The 19,183-nt window shown below is 41.2% G+C and overlaps 1 protein-coding gene across 1 annotated transcript in view; it reads right to left on the reverse strand.

Moving 5' to 3' along the window:
- The window catches only part of LOC589182 (leucine-rich repeat and coiled-coil domain-containing protein 1), a 47,157-nt gene that overhangs the window by 519 nt on the left and 27,455 nt on the right, over positions 1-19,183 (reverse strand). Inside the window, exons 21-24 of the mRNA XM_030975579.1 lie at positions 5,215-5,423; positions 3,714-3,851; positions 2,775-2,910; positions 395-868 (exon numbers count right to left, since the gene is read on the reverse strand). Coding sequence (XP_030831439.1) covers positions 746-868; positions 2,775-2,910; positions 3,714-3,851; positions 5,215-5,423 — 606 coding nt within the window. The 3' untranslated portion in view covers positions 395-745. The remainder of the gene's footprint in view (positions 1-394; positions 869-2,774; positions 2,911-3,713; positions 3,852-5,214; positions 5,424-19,183) is intronic.

Raw genomic sequence — 19,183 nt, forward strand, 5'->3', positions numbered from 1 at the left:
AATTTAGCCCCTAAAACACTTCTGCTTTCGAGAAAAATTGAATATAAAAATTTACCGGTGCTCCCGGTAAATTATGATAAATTTCAAATAGCGCCTACGGCCGTTTAATGGTAGCTGAGACCATGAAAATCTCAGAATATGTAGTTGTGATATATAATTTTCAAATGGGAATAGCTAGTCGGTCGATTTTAGTCAAGAAACATTTTGTTTATATTTTATTGATATCTTGACCTTAAGAGGGGGCTATACAACATAAAGAGTTATTATTTTCAATTTCATAACTTCAGACTCGATTTCAACCGCGACGACGATCACTGAATATTGTCAGAGCGTATATGCTTCCAATATGTTCATTTAAACCAAATTCATGGCCCATACCAAAACTTTGTATTACCTTTAACATATATCCATTCCATAAAGTTGCAAGATATTAATAAGATGTTCATAATATTCTTACTTCATAAGCTGCAACACTTGAAACTGCCCTAAAAGAAAAGTCTGGGAGCCATTTCTCCCAAAAAAATCAAACCCCTCAAATCGGGATCAATTTTACCCCTATGTCAAACTTTGTCAGTATAAATTAGTATGACTGAACAAATCAAAACATGAAAATCTGACAAAGATTATCACCTAGATAGACTGGATTTTACCCCGAATTCCCATGGAACAATTGTCAGAACAAAGAGGTACATGTATGGTAATACAAACAATTTAAAAACCGGCGACAGCTTTGCAATAGTGATCATCATCTTAGATCCTGTATCTCAGAGAATGCCTGTGTCAATCGTCGTATCTTCTCCTCGGTGACTCTCTTCTGATTGGCCGTCTCCGCTAGCAACTGCCTCATTTCATCCTCAACATCAGACACCTACACAAGTATACAATATAACGAAAGTCCTATGCAATCATGCTTGTACATATATGACAGATATACATTAGGCACCTGTCTTACAAAGAGTTATGATTGATCCAAATCTATTGTAAGTCCTCCAATCAATCGCAAGTTTGCAGTCTCCATCTCTTATGTACAATAAGTTGCGATTGATATCAACTCTTTGCAAGACAGGGCCCTGGGGAGTGTTTCACAATGACTAAGATCAACTTAGTTGGACTCGGAACTATGGTAGACAATTTATGACCCTTAAAATGATTTAGAAATTACGATCTTTAGATAATGGTTTTTCCTTCAATAATAAAGTGTAAAAAAAAAAAGGTGAATTCTGTAGATTTGTGACGTCCCTTGAGCGACAGATGGTGAGAGCAACCCCCTGATCGATGGTCGATGTGTAACATAAGCAACCCTGGAGCCAATATTACACCTTACCCTACCCACAGCTCCAAACTAACCTTATAAACACATCTGGGACCTGTTTTACAAAGCCTTTTTTCAATGACAAATCTGCTGATAACCAATCAGAAGCAAGGATTCCAGTAGCTTATAACAAAGACTGTCATTTGTCACTGATGACAAGTTTTGTGAAACAGGTCCCTGGATTTTACATTCTTCAGGGATCTGCTTGCATGTGCCTCTTGTATATACTTTAAACTCATAGGATGCTGAAGTTGAAATTCTGGGGTCCATTTATACGAGACCACTGTTTACAAAATGCCAAGCACTGAATAAAAACAAAAGAAAGTATTTCTAAAGACATAAAAAACAATTCCCCCCCCCCCCCAAAAAAAAAAAAAAAAAAAAAAATTAACAAACCAGTATCATTATTTGGAGTATTACTAAATGGCTTTCTATATATAACTAGATGGAACTTCGAAATGATGCCTCCGTCATAGAGCAATTTACAAACCAAAACAGAAGAAATTTTTCAAATTCAAGTTCAATTGTAATCTATTAACAGGTTCTCAGAATATTGTGATTACAAGCAATTTCTCATATACATATATGACCCTTTGATCTTTGACCTCATGACCCTAACATCTACTCAGTTCATTGGCTCTGCAAGATGTCCCGAGTTAAATAGTAATCCATCTGTCAGTTCTAATGAGAATGTGTTCACAAGCTATTTTTGCATACATAATGAGCCCATGACCTTTGACCTCATGACCAAAGAATCTACTCAGTTCATTGGCTCTGCAAGATGCATACATGATCTAAGTTTGGCAGGAATCCATCAATCTGTTCTAATGATAATGCGATCACAAGCTATTTTTGCATACATAATGAGCCGCATGACCTTTGACCTTGACCTCATGACCCCAAAATCTAATCAGTTCATCGGCTCTGCAAGATACATACATGACCAAAGTTTCATCAATCGGTTCTTCGGATATCGCGATCACGAGCTGTTTTTGCATACATAATGAGCCCTGTGACCTTTGACCTTTGACCTCGTGACCCCAAAATCTAATCAGTTCATCGGCTCTGCAAGATACATACATGACCAAAGTTTGGCAGGAATCCATCAATCGGTTCTTTGGATAACGCGATCACGAGCTGTTTTTGCATACATAATGAGCCCTGTAACCTTTGACCTTTGACCTCGTGACCCCAAAATCAATCAGTTCATCGGCTCTGCAAGATACATACATGACCAAAGTTTGGCAGGAATCCATCAATCGGTTCTTCAGATAACGCGATCACGAGAACGGGACGTACGTACGGACGGATGGACGGACAACCAGAAAACATAATGCCTCCGGCTACTTCGTAACGGAGGCATAAAAAGTATGCAAAACTATTTTAAAAAAGAAAAAAGTTTGTTGTGATTTAGTGACAATGATAGCCTTGCATTCTGCTTCTCCATTCAGATAAAACTTACCCTGCCCATTGCTTCATCTATATCTCTTTGTTTCTCCTGAGCTAGCTGTTCCATGTTTTCTTCATGCCCCCTCTGGGCAGCCTCCATCTGTTTCCTGAAGGCATTGTCAATTGAGCGCAGCTTGTCCACGGATGCTCTGTGCACAAATAGGAATGGAATGATGTCTAAAGTTAGAAAAACACTATAAAAAAAAATTTATACTTAAAAGGAAGAACTCGGTATATATACATTATATAGATGCTTTCACACAAATTTGTCTATTGAATTTGATAAAAGCCAGATATAAGGGCCGTAGTCTACTAGAAATACAAGTTATAAACGATTACGTTGTATCCAATTGGTCAGCTTCAATATATTGAACATTTAAAGTCACAACCATTCACTTTCGGAATATCTTATTGCAGGTATGGTGGAAGTGGGGGACATGTCTTTAAACATAAGAAGGCACAAGGGGCAGGGCAGTGTGTACATATCTTTTAAAGGCATCATTTAACAATGTTCAATCTGAGATGCATATCCCTACATGTTATCAGTGTTTGTGATGTGGTGTAATAATGAAGCCCTAAACAACTTGCGCATCAAAATGATCATGAAGTGCCTCAAAAAAATTAAAAATCTTTGAGTGACCGGTTTTACCAGTCTCATTTTCCCAAATAGACTGTAGTGTTATAAAAACCATTAGGAAAACGAGAAATGAAATTTCGATGTCCAATCATAAATATCTTGATTATCAGACAGGGGATTCCTGACTGACCTAAAGGTTTCTAATTATGATTTCAGCATGAGCTACATCCAGGAATTTTTTTCAGAATCTGAGGCAATGTTACCGAGTCACTTTAAACATCAGGTCTTATCTTATTAAGCTGGTACGATTAACCGGTTCACCTAGTAAATGAAAGAGTAAATATCACAACAAAAATTGTAGTTACTGTTGCTTACTTTTCTGTACTAATGGCTTTATCCCTCTCTTCTCTGAGTTTCTTCTCTCTCTGGTCAAAGTTTTCTTTCACTTGTCTGACCTGGGTCTCTAGCTGACCAATGATGTCTCCCTTCTCTTTCCATTTGTTATCCAGTGCTCTGCATCAAGAAAAGTAAGATATTATATCATTCATAGATGGCGTATAATGGAAAATGACCAGTGCGAAATATGTAAAGAAACAAACTACTTTTCATGTCTTGTTAAAATGTAACAAGGTTAAAAGCGTATATTATAATTACTTTCATGAACAAATTAAATATTAATGAAAAAGCTATAGTTATAGGTTATTTTATTGGAAAAAAGGATGATCAACAGTAAATAGAAGCAACCTACATGTACCAGGGGTGATAGTGAGCACTACATCCCCCCCTCAACCATGCCCCCCTTGAGTAAAAAAAAAAGAAGAGGATTCGCGGGGGAAAAATGGCATCTAACAACATTCCCCCTTTTGAGTAAGAAAATTGGAAAAAAATCTGGCAAATTAAGGAAGACTAGAGAAATAGGTAAGAAGAAAAAAAAAATCGGGAAAAAATCGAGGAAACGGATTTAAATCGGGTTTTTATCAGGCCTTATGTACATGCTGAACAAAAAAAAGCTTGAAATGGGGAAGGTTGATCAAGGCATGAAATAAGTGATGGCCCGACCAACGGAATCCCTGTTTGGTAGCTAAGCGAAATGGAGTGGCACAAAAAAGACGCATCCACAACGAATCACAATTTTATCACATAGTATTAGAACCACATCAATGGGTTAGGGACCTGTTAAACACATGTACTATCTCGATTAGGCTTAATGTTACCTACACTTTTAGTGAGATATGTCAAATGAGAACTTTAATCAACAAACGTGGCTAACTTTTATGCCTTTTGTATTCCAGAGACATATTTTCTTGCCACAACATTCACTATTAAGCTACCTTCAATAATCATCACAGAAAAGACTATTTTGTTAATTAACCATATCTATTTGGGTTGGGTTGATGGTTTATTTTACCTGATTGCTAAGAAACAATGTGTATACTTTAAGTCCTCTCTGAGGGTTTAGGTAATGAGGATTAATGCCATACCAAAGGGCACTAGCGCATCGATTTGGTTTTGAAACCCTGACCTCCCGGTTACGAGACAACTGCTCTACCACTGAGCCATTGCGTCTTCTTTGTTAAAACTGACAATTGTTTAAATATGACACCAGTTGTGGGTTGTATATATATCAGTGAGGGGGAAATGGGGGTCCTTCTACAGCTACACACTCATTCACACAGAAAAGACTGATAGGGTATGTTGTATAGTTACACCTGCTTTAGTGACCACCTGTCTACAAGGACCACCTGCCTAAAAAGACCACATTTTTTGTTTCCCTTGAAAGTGGTACCTCATAGAAACATGTACGAAAGGAACCTGTCCATAAAAACCACTCTCTGTGTTTCCCTTGGGCAGTCACTATAGACAGGTTTGACTGTACCTGTAAGCTCGCTGACTCTCCTCCAACTCGGCCTGCAAGTCGACCACTCTCTCCTTCAGTCCGTCCTTACGTTCGGTCAATCTCTCCACCTGGACCGTCAGCTCCTGGACGGCCCGTTGCTCCGTGGCAAGCTGATCCTCCAGGCTCTGCTGGGTGCGTAGGGTCTCCTCCCTAGCTGCTTTCACATCGTCATCCTTCTCCAACAAAGCCTACCCCAGCAAAACAAAACAAGGAGTTCGAGGGTTCAGTGACACATGGACGTAACTCCATTTTGAGAAATAGTGGTTCAAGTGTCACTGAGCACTTGGGCCTTAAGGAGTTAAGTCTATGTTCCACTAGCCATTGACTTCAATGGGGGTGTTGGGTGGAGTTAAGTCTTTGTGTTTCCTGGAAATCACACATTTTTTAAAAACATTTTGATATGAAATACTCATTTTGGCACAATATGGAGTTACGTCTTTGTGTCAACGACCCCTCAGAGTATAGTTTTGGTCCTCAACAGCTTTCTGAAGGAATCCTTTGCTTTTAGATGATAAATAGCAAGATACTAGCAATAATAAGATACTGTGAAGTCCCCCCTCCCTCAAAATAAACATTGAACAAATGAGATTCCAAATGCATGTGTATTAAGCCTACAAGGGTTGTTTACACGCAATTGCTATCTCTAAACGGAATACAGACTACCGGTACAGAGATTGTTGGGCTGGTATCCATCAGGGTGGAAGGGTCCTTGCATAGGGCAGTGTATCTAGAGCTCCTTTCAGATATTCAAACTAAAGTTCACCAGAAATCGTGAATAGAATATCCTTTGATACAGGAGAACAATGATTTTCTCAAATTGACATTATAAAATGGGACATTCTTGAAAAGCCAAAATTGAACATGCTACTTGCCAAATAAGACCTAAATAGTCTTAACCATAGTCCTGTAGAAGTTCTTCAGACTTGGAAAAGTTGATAAGTACAAGGTTTTTTTTGTTGATTTGTGTTCTAGATGGGTATTGAAGTAAATTCAGCTTGGTTGCCAGGTTGGCAACCTTGGGCAACTTTTTTAATAGCCATATTAGCATAATCATCTAATTAGCATATGTGCAATATGCAATAATATTGCTAACCTTGTACCAGAGCTGCCAACCTGTCATTCTCAAAAAACATATTATTCAGCTTGAAAAAGCATATTTTTAGGTGAAAAAACATATTTTGCCTGTTTTTAATTTTTTTTTCGTTATTTTCCCTGTAAAATACTATTGCAACTATGTTTCTTTGATTAAAAATGGGTTCAATCATTGACAGCTGCTGACCTATCAATTTAAAAAAAAAAAAAAAAAAGTTAAAAAAAAAAATACATTTTCAAGGAAAAAAAAAATTGTATCTTTAAAAATATATGTTAAATATATTTACCTATTTTATCGGAAAATTTAATAATTTAAAAACATCACAGAATTTTAGAAAATCTGAAAATAAAACGCTGAGTCAATGAATATGAGGGTCAAATCAATTTGTACACAAAGTCAATGCATTAGCAGGGTCCAGTGTTTGTTTTTCATTTGACTTTTTGAAGATACCATCACATTCGAAGGGCTTGCGATAATCGAAAAAACTTGTAATAAAATCACTGATTTCTTGATTTTTAGCGCTTTTTTGGAGAAACTGTTTCTTAAAACTGGGCTAAGCCCCGCATGCTTTGGAAATATGGCTCTGATTCCGCATTTTTGACGGCAAAATTGGCTTTTAGGATGGATTTTTGAAGTGACAACGGACTTTCTTGTACTGGGTGAAGCTTTTCTTCACACACCTAATCGGAGATGAAGGTAGCCCATATAATGTGTAAAAATTGCCAATTTGATAAGTGTAAGGATCGCATTGTACACATACAACCGCTATACTACACACACGCAATATATTCTTTGTGTATTGTATCCGTCAGGCATGATCAATGCAACGATGGCTGGCTACCAATTAAAATAGGCATGGTGGTCGGATATAATGAGAGTAGATGATGGAGGGGGGGGGGGGGGGGGGGGGGGGGGGGGGGGGGGGGGGGGGGGGGTGGGGGGGGGGGGGGGGGGGGGGGGGTAAAGCGCAGTACTTAGGGGCAATCAAAGAATTATACTAAGACCTCACCTCATGTATGTTAGAAATTAAAAAGTTATTAATCTTCTTTTGAATTGCAATATATCCCCGCACCATAATTATAAGTCATGCATGAATGTTATTTGTCATATGTTATATATTTGAAAGGTGCAATTGTACACGATTCAAGCTCTATTTGCTTATGTTTCATCACGTACCTTTGTGTGTTCTTTCTTCAAACTGTATATTAGTTGCAACGTGTCTATGATAATTCATTGTTATATTCTTTTCCATGTGAAGTCAATTCAAATGGATTGTAAAATTGAAATGATTTGTTATATTATTTTATATTCATTTTTCATGTGATGTTAACTTCAATGAATTATGAAATTGTGAACATGCATGCATGCATAAATAAATAAATAAATAAATAAATATGCCTTCTCTGGGAATTTCACCACCTATGCTAACTTTTCACCACCCTAGCGTCATGTACATTGTCTATGGATAAAGTGGAATATTAACTCTTCACCACCCTACGCTAACTTTTCACCACCCTAGCGTCATGTACATTGTCTATGGATAAAGTGGAATATTAACTCTTCACCATCCTACGCTAACTTTCCACCACCTAGCGTCATGTACATTGTCTATGGATAAACTGGAATATTAATTTTTCACCACCCTACGCTAACTTTTCACCACCCTACCGTCATGTACATTGTCTATGGATAAGCTGGAATATTAACTCTTCACCACCCTACGCTAACTTTTCACCACCCTAGCGTCATGTACATTGTCTATGGATAAACTGGAATATTAATTTTTCACCACCCTACGCTAGCTTTTCACCACCCTACCGTCATGTGCATTGTCTATGGATAAGCTGGAATATTAACTCTTCACCACCCTACGCTAACTTTTCACCACCCTAGCGCCATGTACATTGTCTATGGATTATTAACTCTTCACCACCCTACGCTAACTTTTCACCACCCTACCGTCATGTATACATTGTCTATGGATTATTAACTCTTCACCACCCTACGCTAACTTTTCACCACCCTTCCGTTATGTACATTGTCTATGGATAAGCTGGAACATTAACTCTTCACCACCCTACGCTAACTTTTCACCACCCTAGCGTCATGTACATTGTCTATGGATAAGCTGGAATATTAACTCTTCACCACCCTACGCTAACTTTTCACCACCCTAGCGCCATGTACAGTGTCTATGGATAAACTGGAATATTAATTTTTCACCACCCTACGCTAACTTTTCACCACCCTAGCGCCATGTACATTGTCTATGGATTATTAACTCTTCACCACCCTACGCTACGCTACTTTTCACCACCCTAGCGCCATGTACAGTGTCTATGGATAAACTGGAATATTAATTTTTCACCACCCTACGCTAACTTTTCACCACCCTAGCGCCATGTACATTGTCTATGGATTATTAACTCTTCACCACCCTACGCTAACTTTTCACCACCCTACCGTCATGTACATTGTCTATGGATTATTAACTCTTCACCACCCTACGCTAACTTTTCACCACCCTTCCGTTATGTACATTGTCTATGGATAGCTGGAACATTAACTCTTCACCACCCTACGCTAACTTTTCACCACCCTAGCGTCATGTACATTGTCTATGGATAAGCTGGAATATTAACTCTTCACCACCCTACGCTAACTTTTCACCACCCTAGCGCCATGTACAGTGTATATGGATAAACTGGAATATTAATTTTTCCCCACCCTACGCTAACTTTTCACCACCCTAGCGCCATGTACATTGTCTATGGATAAACTGGAATTTAATTTTTCACCATCCAATTACAATACAGTTTATTGAAGTTAAAACGGTACTATGTCCTATGTGCAGGGCCAAAAATAATGACGAGGTTAAATTCCAACGTAATTTGAATGATAATAATAATTTAGAACTTCCCTCAAAACCAATTTGAAATTTAGCGAGCACGCTCGTTTAATTAGTCTGATTTTTACATAATAGACACAATGTACATTTAGTACATGTAGAGAGGCGCGGATCCAGGGGGGGGCGAGCGGGGGCCTTGCCCCCCCCCCCCGGCCGCCCCCCCCCCCCGAAAAAAAAGGAGAGAACGAAAAGGAAAAGAAGGAAAGGGAAAGAGGAGAAAAAGGGAAAAAAGAGGAAGAAGAAAAAAAAGAGGGAAGAAGGAATCGGGGGGGGTGGGGGGGGGGGGGGGGGGGGGGGGGGGGGGGGGGGGGGGGCTCGAATTGAATGCCTCCCAGGCTGCTGCCCTCTCCCCAATCAAAAAATAAAAGAGAAGGAAGGAAAGGGAAAGAAAAAAGGAAAAATGAGATAAAGGGAAGGAAAAAGAGGAAGAAGAAGAAAAGAAAAGAAGGGGGATATCAGTTGCAATTTTCCCGATCGGGGGGGGGGGGGGGGGGTGGGGAGGCAAAAGGCCCTTGCCTCCCCCCCCCCCCCCCCCCCCCCCGTCCCCCCCCCCCCCCCCCCGCGTTAAAAAAAAGAGAGGGAAGGAAAAGGAAAAGAGGAGAGCTAAAAGGGAACAAAAAAGAGGAAGAAGAAAAGAAAGAGAGAAAAGAAGGGAGATCAGTCACATTGTGTGGAGCGGAGTGGGGCCAAATGACCTTGCCCCCCCCCCCCCAGGCAAACTTAAAAGAGGAGAGAAGGGAAGGGAAAGGGAAAGAGGAGAGAAAGGGAAAGAGCAAAAGAGAATGAAGAAAGGTAAGGGATATCAGTTGTATTTTCTCATCAACAAGGTGTAAATCGGGGGGGGGGGGGGGGGCACTGGCGTACTGTATGGGGACGGGGGGGGGGGGCTTTGGGAAATAAAATCAAACGGGTTTATTTCTAATTCCATAACGGTGTTTACAAATAATGCTGAATGACATAATTTTCGAGAATTTTCATCACTTTTAAGTAATTGTACTTTGGTATGCGTTTGTTGGAAACTCCTAAATTTACAGGCAAGAAAATGCTTCTTGAGATGCCTACATGTCAGGGCCCGCGGAACTGCGGGGATCGGGATCCTCGAGCCTCCCCCCCCCCCCCCCACTTTTTTTTGAAAAATATATTAAAGAGAAATAGAAAGAAAGAGAGCAAGAAAAAAAATAGTTAACTGCCAGTGACACATTATAATGATGTATCAAAATATGCTCATCTGACCATGATTAAATTAAATGCCTAAACCACGAGGGCTCAGCCCCCTGGATTCCACCTAGGGCCCTAAGGCGGGCCCTTAGATGCTCATCTGACAGTAATTAAACGCCTAAAACCCTGAGCTTCCGGGGGCTCTGCCCCTGACCCCAACGAAAAGCCTCAAGGCGGGCCCTTGATACTCATCTGACCGTAATTGAGTGCCTAAAACCCTTGAGTTTCCGGGGGCTCCGCCCCTTGAACCCCACGCCAATTAGTGACCTGCAAATGTCACAATGGGCAGACAAGGTATCAACATAAGTTCATCTGACTGCAGGCGCGTAGCCAGGGGGCGGTGGGGTGGTCCCCCCCCCCCCCCAAAAAAAAAAAAAAACGCGTAGCGAGGGAGCGCGGGAGGGGGGAAACTGAATTCAGACGAAGAATATTTTCGAGAGCGGTACAACGAATCGTCTTCTTTCTCTAATGATTTAATGAAACGTAAAAGCTTCCGAGCTTCGCACGGGGGGGGGGGGGACTGAGGTTAGACAAGGATTAAGAGTCAAGAACGATACAACGAATCGTCTTCTTTCTCGAATGATTTAATGAAACGTAAAAGCTTCGCGCGGGAGGGGGGGAACTGAATTTAGACGAAGATTAAGAGTCGATAACGGTACAACGAATCGTCTTCTTTCTCTAATAATTTTTTTGAAATGTCAAAGCTTCCGGGGAAACTCGCCCCTACTTGCACCCACCCCCTCCCAATTACGTCACTGCTGGTCACCATAACGTACCAATATTTGGCTCGCATGATTTCAAATTTGCCCCCCCCCCCCTAAGAAATCCTGGATCCGTGCCTGCATGTAATGCTCATGTACCCCTTACAGCTCTATTTATTACCAAAGCAAGTCAATCATTCATTCAATAGCGTCTGACGGTCAAGTCTTAAAAGTAAACAGGTTTCCTTGCATAATTTGAATTCTATAGGACACTGCTAACAGATAGGACATACGTGACATATTCACAATTCCTGCAAAGTTCTTCAGACTTTCATGTTGGCTGAAAAAGAGATCATGGGGTTCAAATAAAACCTTTAAGAGATTTATTATTTCCGATCGGTGGGTTTGTGTATAAGCAATTGCTTCTCGAGGATGAACTGAAATAAACAGATGCGATCCCCTTCTGTCGCCTATATAAATTTTAAAAAAATATATAGGGCTTGATATGTAGACGGGTGAGATACTTTAACAATGAAACAGTCCTCTTCATTTAACAGACTATCAAACAAATTATAAAACTTGCACTCTCCAAAATATTATCGTCAAGAATTTAAAATTATATTGTACTAGCCTGTATATCTTTTTCTAATACAACTGTAGAGAAAACATATATTGTAACATTCTGTAATATGTGGAATATATTTTACAAATGAACCTCAATATACCTGGCAAATGCGCAATTACACCTTGTTCCCGAAATATTTTGCGGTACCGCAAGACCTTATGCAGGTACATGCAACTGGGAAACTGTTGATTCGTCGGAAGTTTGCAACTTGAATGGATCTTATTTCAGTCGTTATGAATTCAAGAGAATCGGAAATGAACGGCGAAATTGTTGTGCTGTTTATGTAGGACCTCCACACAATTCCACATTGATTCCAAGGGATGACAACATAATGAAGCACGAAGGCAAAGCTGGTCTCGTAAATGTTTTTAATAATATGTGGTTTTCATTGTGACTTGGTTGCCATGTCTAATGTTTTAAATATGTGCACAGCTGCATTTGAGATGTAAACTGACTGTACGACATTGAATTTATCTCCCATATAATTATACTAGAGAGAATGTGAATAACAACGAATTTGTTAACAAAACGCATTTTGCCCCCCCCCCCCCACAAAAACGCCCCCCCCCCCCTCATAAAAAAACCAAAAAAAACAGTAAAGGAGTAAACATGGTTTGTATTTTTAACCCAAAAGAACATAACAATAATAAAATCCTGAATTAAATCACATATACAATTCCATTCAAAGAAAAGAAACGTTCACAGGAATTAAATTTCATAAATTGCGCATGCCACCTATACGGTATTTATCAATGGAGGTCTTTATAATAGCGCATATCATGGACATATTGTGCGAAAATGGGAAAGCGTGTCTGTTTTTTTGTTATAGGGGTGAGAAGACATGAGCCCCCGAACGCTGGCGTACTGATGGGGGGGGGGGGGTGTATTTCTTATTCGATACCAGTAATTTATAAATGTTCTTGTTATGACATGATTTTCCGGTATTTTTTCTCCATTTTTTTTGTAAGTCTTATGCGTTTGTTGGACGATAAGAAATTCCTAAATTACAGTCGAGCGAAAAATACGCTTATTTAGAAGCCTTTATGTCATGGTCTGCAAAGTGGTTGGGCTCGAGCCTCCCCCCGCCCCCCCCCCCCCCCACCTCACTTTTTGAAAAAGTATGTTAAAGAGAAAAAGAAAGAAAGACGGAGAGAGAAAATAAGTGACCTGCCAAATAAGGTATAAAAAATGCTCATCTGACTGTAATTAAATGCCTTAAACCCCAGAGCTTAGGGGGGCTCCGCCCCGAACCCCACCAAGGGCCTTAAGGCGGCCCCCTTGATGCTCATCTGACCGTAATATACCTAAAACCCCTGAGCTTCCGGGGGCTCTGTCCTTTGGATGCTCATCTGACCGTAATGAAATACCCCAAAACGCCGAGCTTTCGGGGGTTATGCCCCCTAGACCCCACCAATGTCCCTAAGGCGGGCTCCTGGATGCTCATCTGACCGTAATTAAATACCTAAGCCCCTGAGCTTCCGCGGGCTCTGCCCCTCTGGAGCCCACCAGGGGCCCTAAGGCGGGCCCGTGGATGCTCATCTGATCGTAATTAAATACCTAAAACCCCTGAGCTTCCGGGGCTCTGCCCCTGGACCCACTATAGGGCGGGCTCCTGGATGCTCATCTGACCGTAGTTAAATATTAAAACCTCTGGGCTTCTGGGGGTTCCCCCTCCCCCTGGAACACGTCAATGGCAATAAGGCGGGCCCTGGATGCTCATCTGACCGTAATTAAATACCTAAGCCCCTGAGCTTCCGCGGGCTCTGCCCCCTGGACCCCACCAAGGGCCCTAAGGCGGGCCCGTGGATGCTCATCTGACCGTAATTAAATACCTAAGCCCCTGAGCTTCCGCGGGCTCTGCCCCTCTGGAGCCCACCAGGGGCCCTAAGGCGGGCCCGTGGATGCTCATCTGATCGTAATTAAATACCTAAAACCCCTGAGCTTCCGGGGGCTCTGCCCCCTGGACCCACTATAGGGCGGGCTCCTGGATGCTCATCTGACCGTAGTTAAATATTAAAACCTCTGGGCTTCTGGGGGTTCCCCCTCCCCCTGGAACACGTCAATGGCAATAAGGCGGGCCCTGGATGCTCATCTGACCGTAATTAAATACCTAAGCCCCTGAGCTTCCGCGGGCTCTGCCCCCTGGACCCCACCAAGGGCCCTAAGGCGGGCCCGTGGATGCTCATCTGATCGTAATAAAATACCTAAAACCCCTGAGCTTCCGGGGGCTCTGCCCCCTGGACCCACTATAGGGCGGGCCCCTGGATGCTCATCTGACCGTAGTCAAATATTAAAACCTCTGGGCTTCTGGGGGTTCCCCCCCCCCTGGAACACGTCAATGGCAATAAGGCGGGCCCTAGATGCTCATCTGACCGTAATTAAATACCTAAGCCCCTGAGCTTCCGCGGGCTCTGCCCCCTGGACCCCACCAAGGGCCCTAAGGCGGGCCCGTGGATGCTCATCTGATCGTAATAAAATACCTAAAACCCCTGAGCTTCCGGGGGCTCTGCCCCCTGGACCCACTATAGGGCGGGCCCCTGGATGCTCATCTGACCGTAGTCAAATATTAAAACCTCTGGGCTTCTGGGGGTTCCCCCCCCCCCTAGACCCCACCAATGTCCCTAAGGCGGGCTCCTGGATGCTCATCTGACCGTAATTAAATACCTAAGCCCCTTAGCTTCCGCGGGCTCTGCCCCCCTGGACCCCACCAAGGGCCCTAAGGCGGGCCCGTGGATGCTCATCTGATCGTAATTAAATACCTAAAACCCCTGAGCTTCCGGGGGCTCTGCCCCCTGGACCCACTATAGGGCGGGCCCCTGGATGCTCATCTGACTGTAGTCAAATATTAAAACCTCTGGGCTTCTGGGGGTTCCCCCCCCCCCTGGAACACGTCAATGGCCCTAAGGCGGGCCCTGGATGCTCATCTGACCGTAATTAAATACCTAAGCCCCTGAGCTTCCGCGGGCTCTGCCCCTTGAACCCCCTACCGAGACTCATGCCCTGGACCCTACGCCAATTTACGCTCTACCTGATCGTTAATACTCCACTTTGAAAAACGTTCCGCGGGAGCTGCATGTAACATGTAAGACTGGTGGTGATGCAGATTTTTTCCTCTGCCCCCCCCCCCCTTCCGAACGTTTTTTCTCATTACGTCACTGCCCCCTGGAAGGTGAGCCCCCTGGAATGTTTGCCACCCCAACCCCCCCCCCATCCCAAACTGTTTCCGGCGCGCCTGATCTATACAGTACTAGTAATGATTCTTTATTCTAATGTTGCCATGTATTAGGCTATGTCTACGAGAACGAAGAAGAGAAAATAGAATTGAAAGGAAAAAAAAGTCATATATGCATTGGCATTTCCTGTAATTTCTCAATAAATGTTTATTAGTTTTCGAAATATTCTGGTGTCCGCAGTCTTAATATTGTTTTCAAACTTCAGATGTGTATCATTGTGAGAATTTCATGAGAGCTTAGTTGTCCCCGTCTTATAGAGTTACGATTGATCCAATTCAATCGTAAGTCCTCCAATCAATCGCAAGTTTGTAGTCTCCACTCACTGGGGAAAAGGGGCGGCCGAGCGACTTCAAAAGTGGGGGGGGGGGCGGGGCACCAAGAAAAAAGGACACTTTCTAAAGAAAAAAAGGCACCTAGGCTACAAAGGGAAATCTCAAAAAGAAAATAGACATTGTTTAGACTTCGGTATATACCCCTACATTGTGTTTACATTATCAGGGATGATTTCAATATTTGTTTCACTTTATACACCATACAAGATATTGCATAATGCATCATGCTTTGCAGTTGGGTGTGATGGTCTGAACATTTATTTGCGAGCGAGGAAAAGTGTTAAGATTTGTGAGGTCGCAGTGCGAAAAATTACATCTTATAAAGAGGAAAAAACCCAATCCTGATAGGGTTATAAGTACATTTTCATAACGGAAGACTGAAAAGACCTTAGATAAAATAACATAAGTATATTTTGATTTGATTATATTTTCTTCTGCATTCGTGTAATCATACAGTTTTTCGATCTCAATAATAATATAAAGTACAATAAGTATTTTTCTGACAATGAATCATAAATTAGCAAATACATATATATATATATATATATATATATATATATATATATAAAATGTCATAAATACTAAGTTTCCTCAAACATTATAAAACATGATACAATATTATTATTTGCGGAAGAAGGACTGTCATTGTAAGCAGATTGCTTGATAAAACGACAACCCCAGACAAAAACTCATGAATATATTAACACATATTAAGCAGATACGGATAGGTAATTGAAAATACAAATTTCGATGATGGTGATATTGACAATGCAGATGAGGATGATGATGATGATGAAGACGATGATGATGATGATGAAGACGATGATGATGATGATGATGATAATGATTCGAATGAAAGAAGAGATGACATGATAAACAATGAATAGTTGACACAGAAATTCTACCTTGAGTATTCTGATAATAACATCGTTTAAATGAGTAGAGTGAGCAGGCCCCTAGCCCCCCCCCCCCCAAAAAAAAATTGAAATTGTTTAGACCCCTCCCCAGAACGTCGATCAATTACATGTATGTGTCCCCCCCCCCCCCCCCCCCCCTAAACATCAAACTCTGGCTACGGCCCTGAGAGGGAGCAACATGATTTAATAGATTCTGGGAGAAAGTTCCATAGGTCAGGACCATGGTGTCTTATGGATTTATTTCGGGTATACTAGATGAAAATTTGAGGAATTACGAGTAGGGTAAGAGTGAATAGCTTTATTCATAGTGTAAAAGTGTTGAAATGAAAGAGGGAGCATATTTTTTAAATACTTAAACATGATCAGTAAACATTGTAGCGAATTTATGTCGAATACTGTAAGGGTTTTCAGTTTGTAAAATATTGGACTTGTGTGCGATAAATAATGGTGAACCAGTACATAATACGAAGGGCTTTCTTTTGCAATAAATAAATAGAGTTGATTTTGATTTTGGCGCTGGTGGCCAATACTAAATTGCAATATGTTATATACTGTAATATCAATGAATTATAAAGCATAACAAGCGGATAACATGGGATTAATTTCTTCTTTCAAAATCATTTCAAAATTACAGTAAGTTCATTGGCTGCATGTATCTCTTTCAAAAAGTGTTTGAACTAACTATAACAATCCCATTTTTGTCTTGATGTCTTGATTTGAAATGTCTTGATTTGTAACTGTCCCTTATTACCTACGCATGTTGGTAATGAGAGACATTTGGTGATGACGTCATAAATTATTTTTTATCTTATTAATCAGTTACATCATGACCACAATTTTGTTTCCCAATAAAGAGAAGAAGTTACTAAAGAGAAAACAAAACTTTCTGTATGTGTAACATTTTTCATGTTTATGTAAATTATGGAAATGTGCTTATGGGTCTCCAATTCCCCACACCTACCCTAGTACTAGGGATTAAAGAGGGCACTTATGAGAATGGAAAATGGACACTTATTGCAATGGAAAATGGGAACTTGTCGAAGGAAAAGGGGCACGTGTCAAAATAAAAGGGGCACTTATCAGAGTAAAAGGAGCACTATTCCTATGTAAAAAGGGGCACTTTTCGGGTGCTTGAAAAAGTGGGGGGAGGGGGCACTGTGCCCCTACTCCCCCCAGGAGTGCGGCCTCTGCTGGGGAGTATTCCTACCATTATGGTCACCGTGAAGGCATAGGCATAACTAACACAAACTAACACGGTAAAGAGTTAATATTCCAGTTTATAGACTATGTACATGGCGCTATACAGGGTGGTGAAAAGTTAGCGTAGGGTGGTGAAAAATTAAGAGTGCAGTTTATCCATAGACAATGTACATTACGCTGTAGGGTGGTGAAAAGTTAGCGTAGGGTGGTGAAGAGTTAATATTCCACTTTATCCATAGACAATGTACATGACGCTAGGGTGGTGAAAAGTTAGCGTAGGGTGGTGAAAAATTAATATTCCAGTTTATCCATAGACAATGTACATGACGCTAGGGTGGTGACAAGTTAGCGTAGGGTGGTGAAAAGTTAATATTCCAGCTTATCCATAGACAATGCACATGACGGTAGGGTGGTGAAAAGTTAGCGTAGGGTGGTGAAGAGTTAATATTCCAGTTTATCCATAGACAATGTACATGACGCTAGGGTGGTGAAAAGTTAGCGTAGGGTGGTGAAGAGTTAATATTCCACTTTATCCATAGACAATGTACATGACGCTAGGGTGGTGAAAAGTTAGCGTAGGGTGGTGAAAAGTTAATATTCCAGTTTATCCATAGACAATGTACATGCCGCTAGGGTGGTGAAAAGTTAGCGTAGGGTGGTGAAGAGTTAATATTCCAGCTTATCCATAGACAATGTACATAACTGAAGGGTGGTGAGAACTTAGCGTAGGGTGGTGAAGAGTTAATATTCCAGCTTATCCATAGATAATGCACATGACGGTAGGGTGGTGAAAAGTTAGCGTAGGGTGGTGAAAAATTAATATTCCAGCTTATCCATAGACAATGTACATGGCGCTAGGGTGGTGAAAAGTTAGCGTAGGGTGGTGAAGAATTAATATTCCAGTTTATCCATAGACACTGTACATGACGCTAGGTTGGTGAAAAGTTAGCGTAGGGTGGTGAAGAATAAATATTCCACTTTATCCATCGACAATGTACATGACGCTGATGTGGTAAAGAGTTGAGATTTAAAAAAATATGTACATGACGGTGACATAATGGTGAATAGTTTCTGTGATTTGGTATTTAAAGAGTCAATGCCCCTTTTCCCAGACACGTTGCAACTAATATACAGTTTGAAGAAAGAACACACAAAGGTACGTGATGAAACATAAGCAAATAGAGCTTGAATCGTGTACCACCTTTCAAATATATAACATATGACAAATAACATTCATAGTGCATGACTTATAATTATGGTGCGGGGATATATTGCAATTCGAAAGAAGATAATAACGTTTTAATTTCTAACATAAATGAGGTGAGGTCGTAGTATAATTCTTTGATTTGCCCTTAAGTTCTGCGCTTTACCCCCCCCCCCTCCATCATCTACTCTCATTATATCCGACCACCATGCCTATTTTAATTGGTAGCCAGCCATCGTTGCATGCCTGATGGATACAATACACAAAGAATATATTGCGTGTGTGTAGTATAGCGGTTGTACGTGTACAATGCGATCCTTACACTTATCAAATTGGCAATTTTTACACATTGGATGGGCTACCTTCATCTCCGATTAGGTGTGTGAAGAAAAGCTTCACCCTCTTGTACTAGTTAGTGAGTGACAATGTGTGTAATGCATTGGTATGTATTTTGCGTGTGTTAAGGATATGGCAATTGGATTCGCTGGCTCGATACTCGGTACATGTACCGTACTGT

Source organism: Strongylocentrotus purpuratus, unplaced genomic scaffold, assembly GCF_000002235.5.
Source record: "Strongylocentrotus purpuratus isolate Spur 01 unplaced genomic scaffold, Spur_5.0 spur5_scaffold_8, whole genome shotgun sequence".
Lineage (NCBI taxonomy): Eukaryota > Metazoa > Echinodermata > Echinoidea > Camarodonta > Strongylocentrotidae > Strongylocentrotus > Strongylocentrotus purpuratus.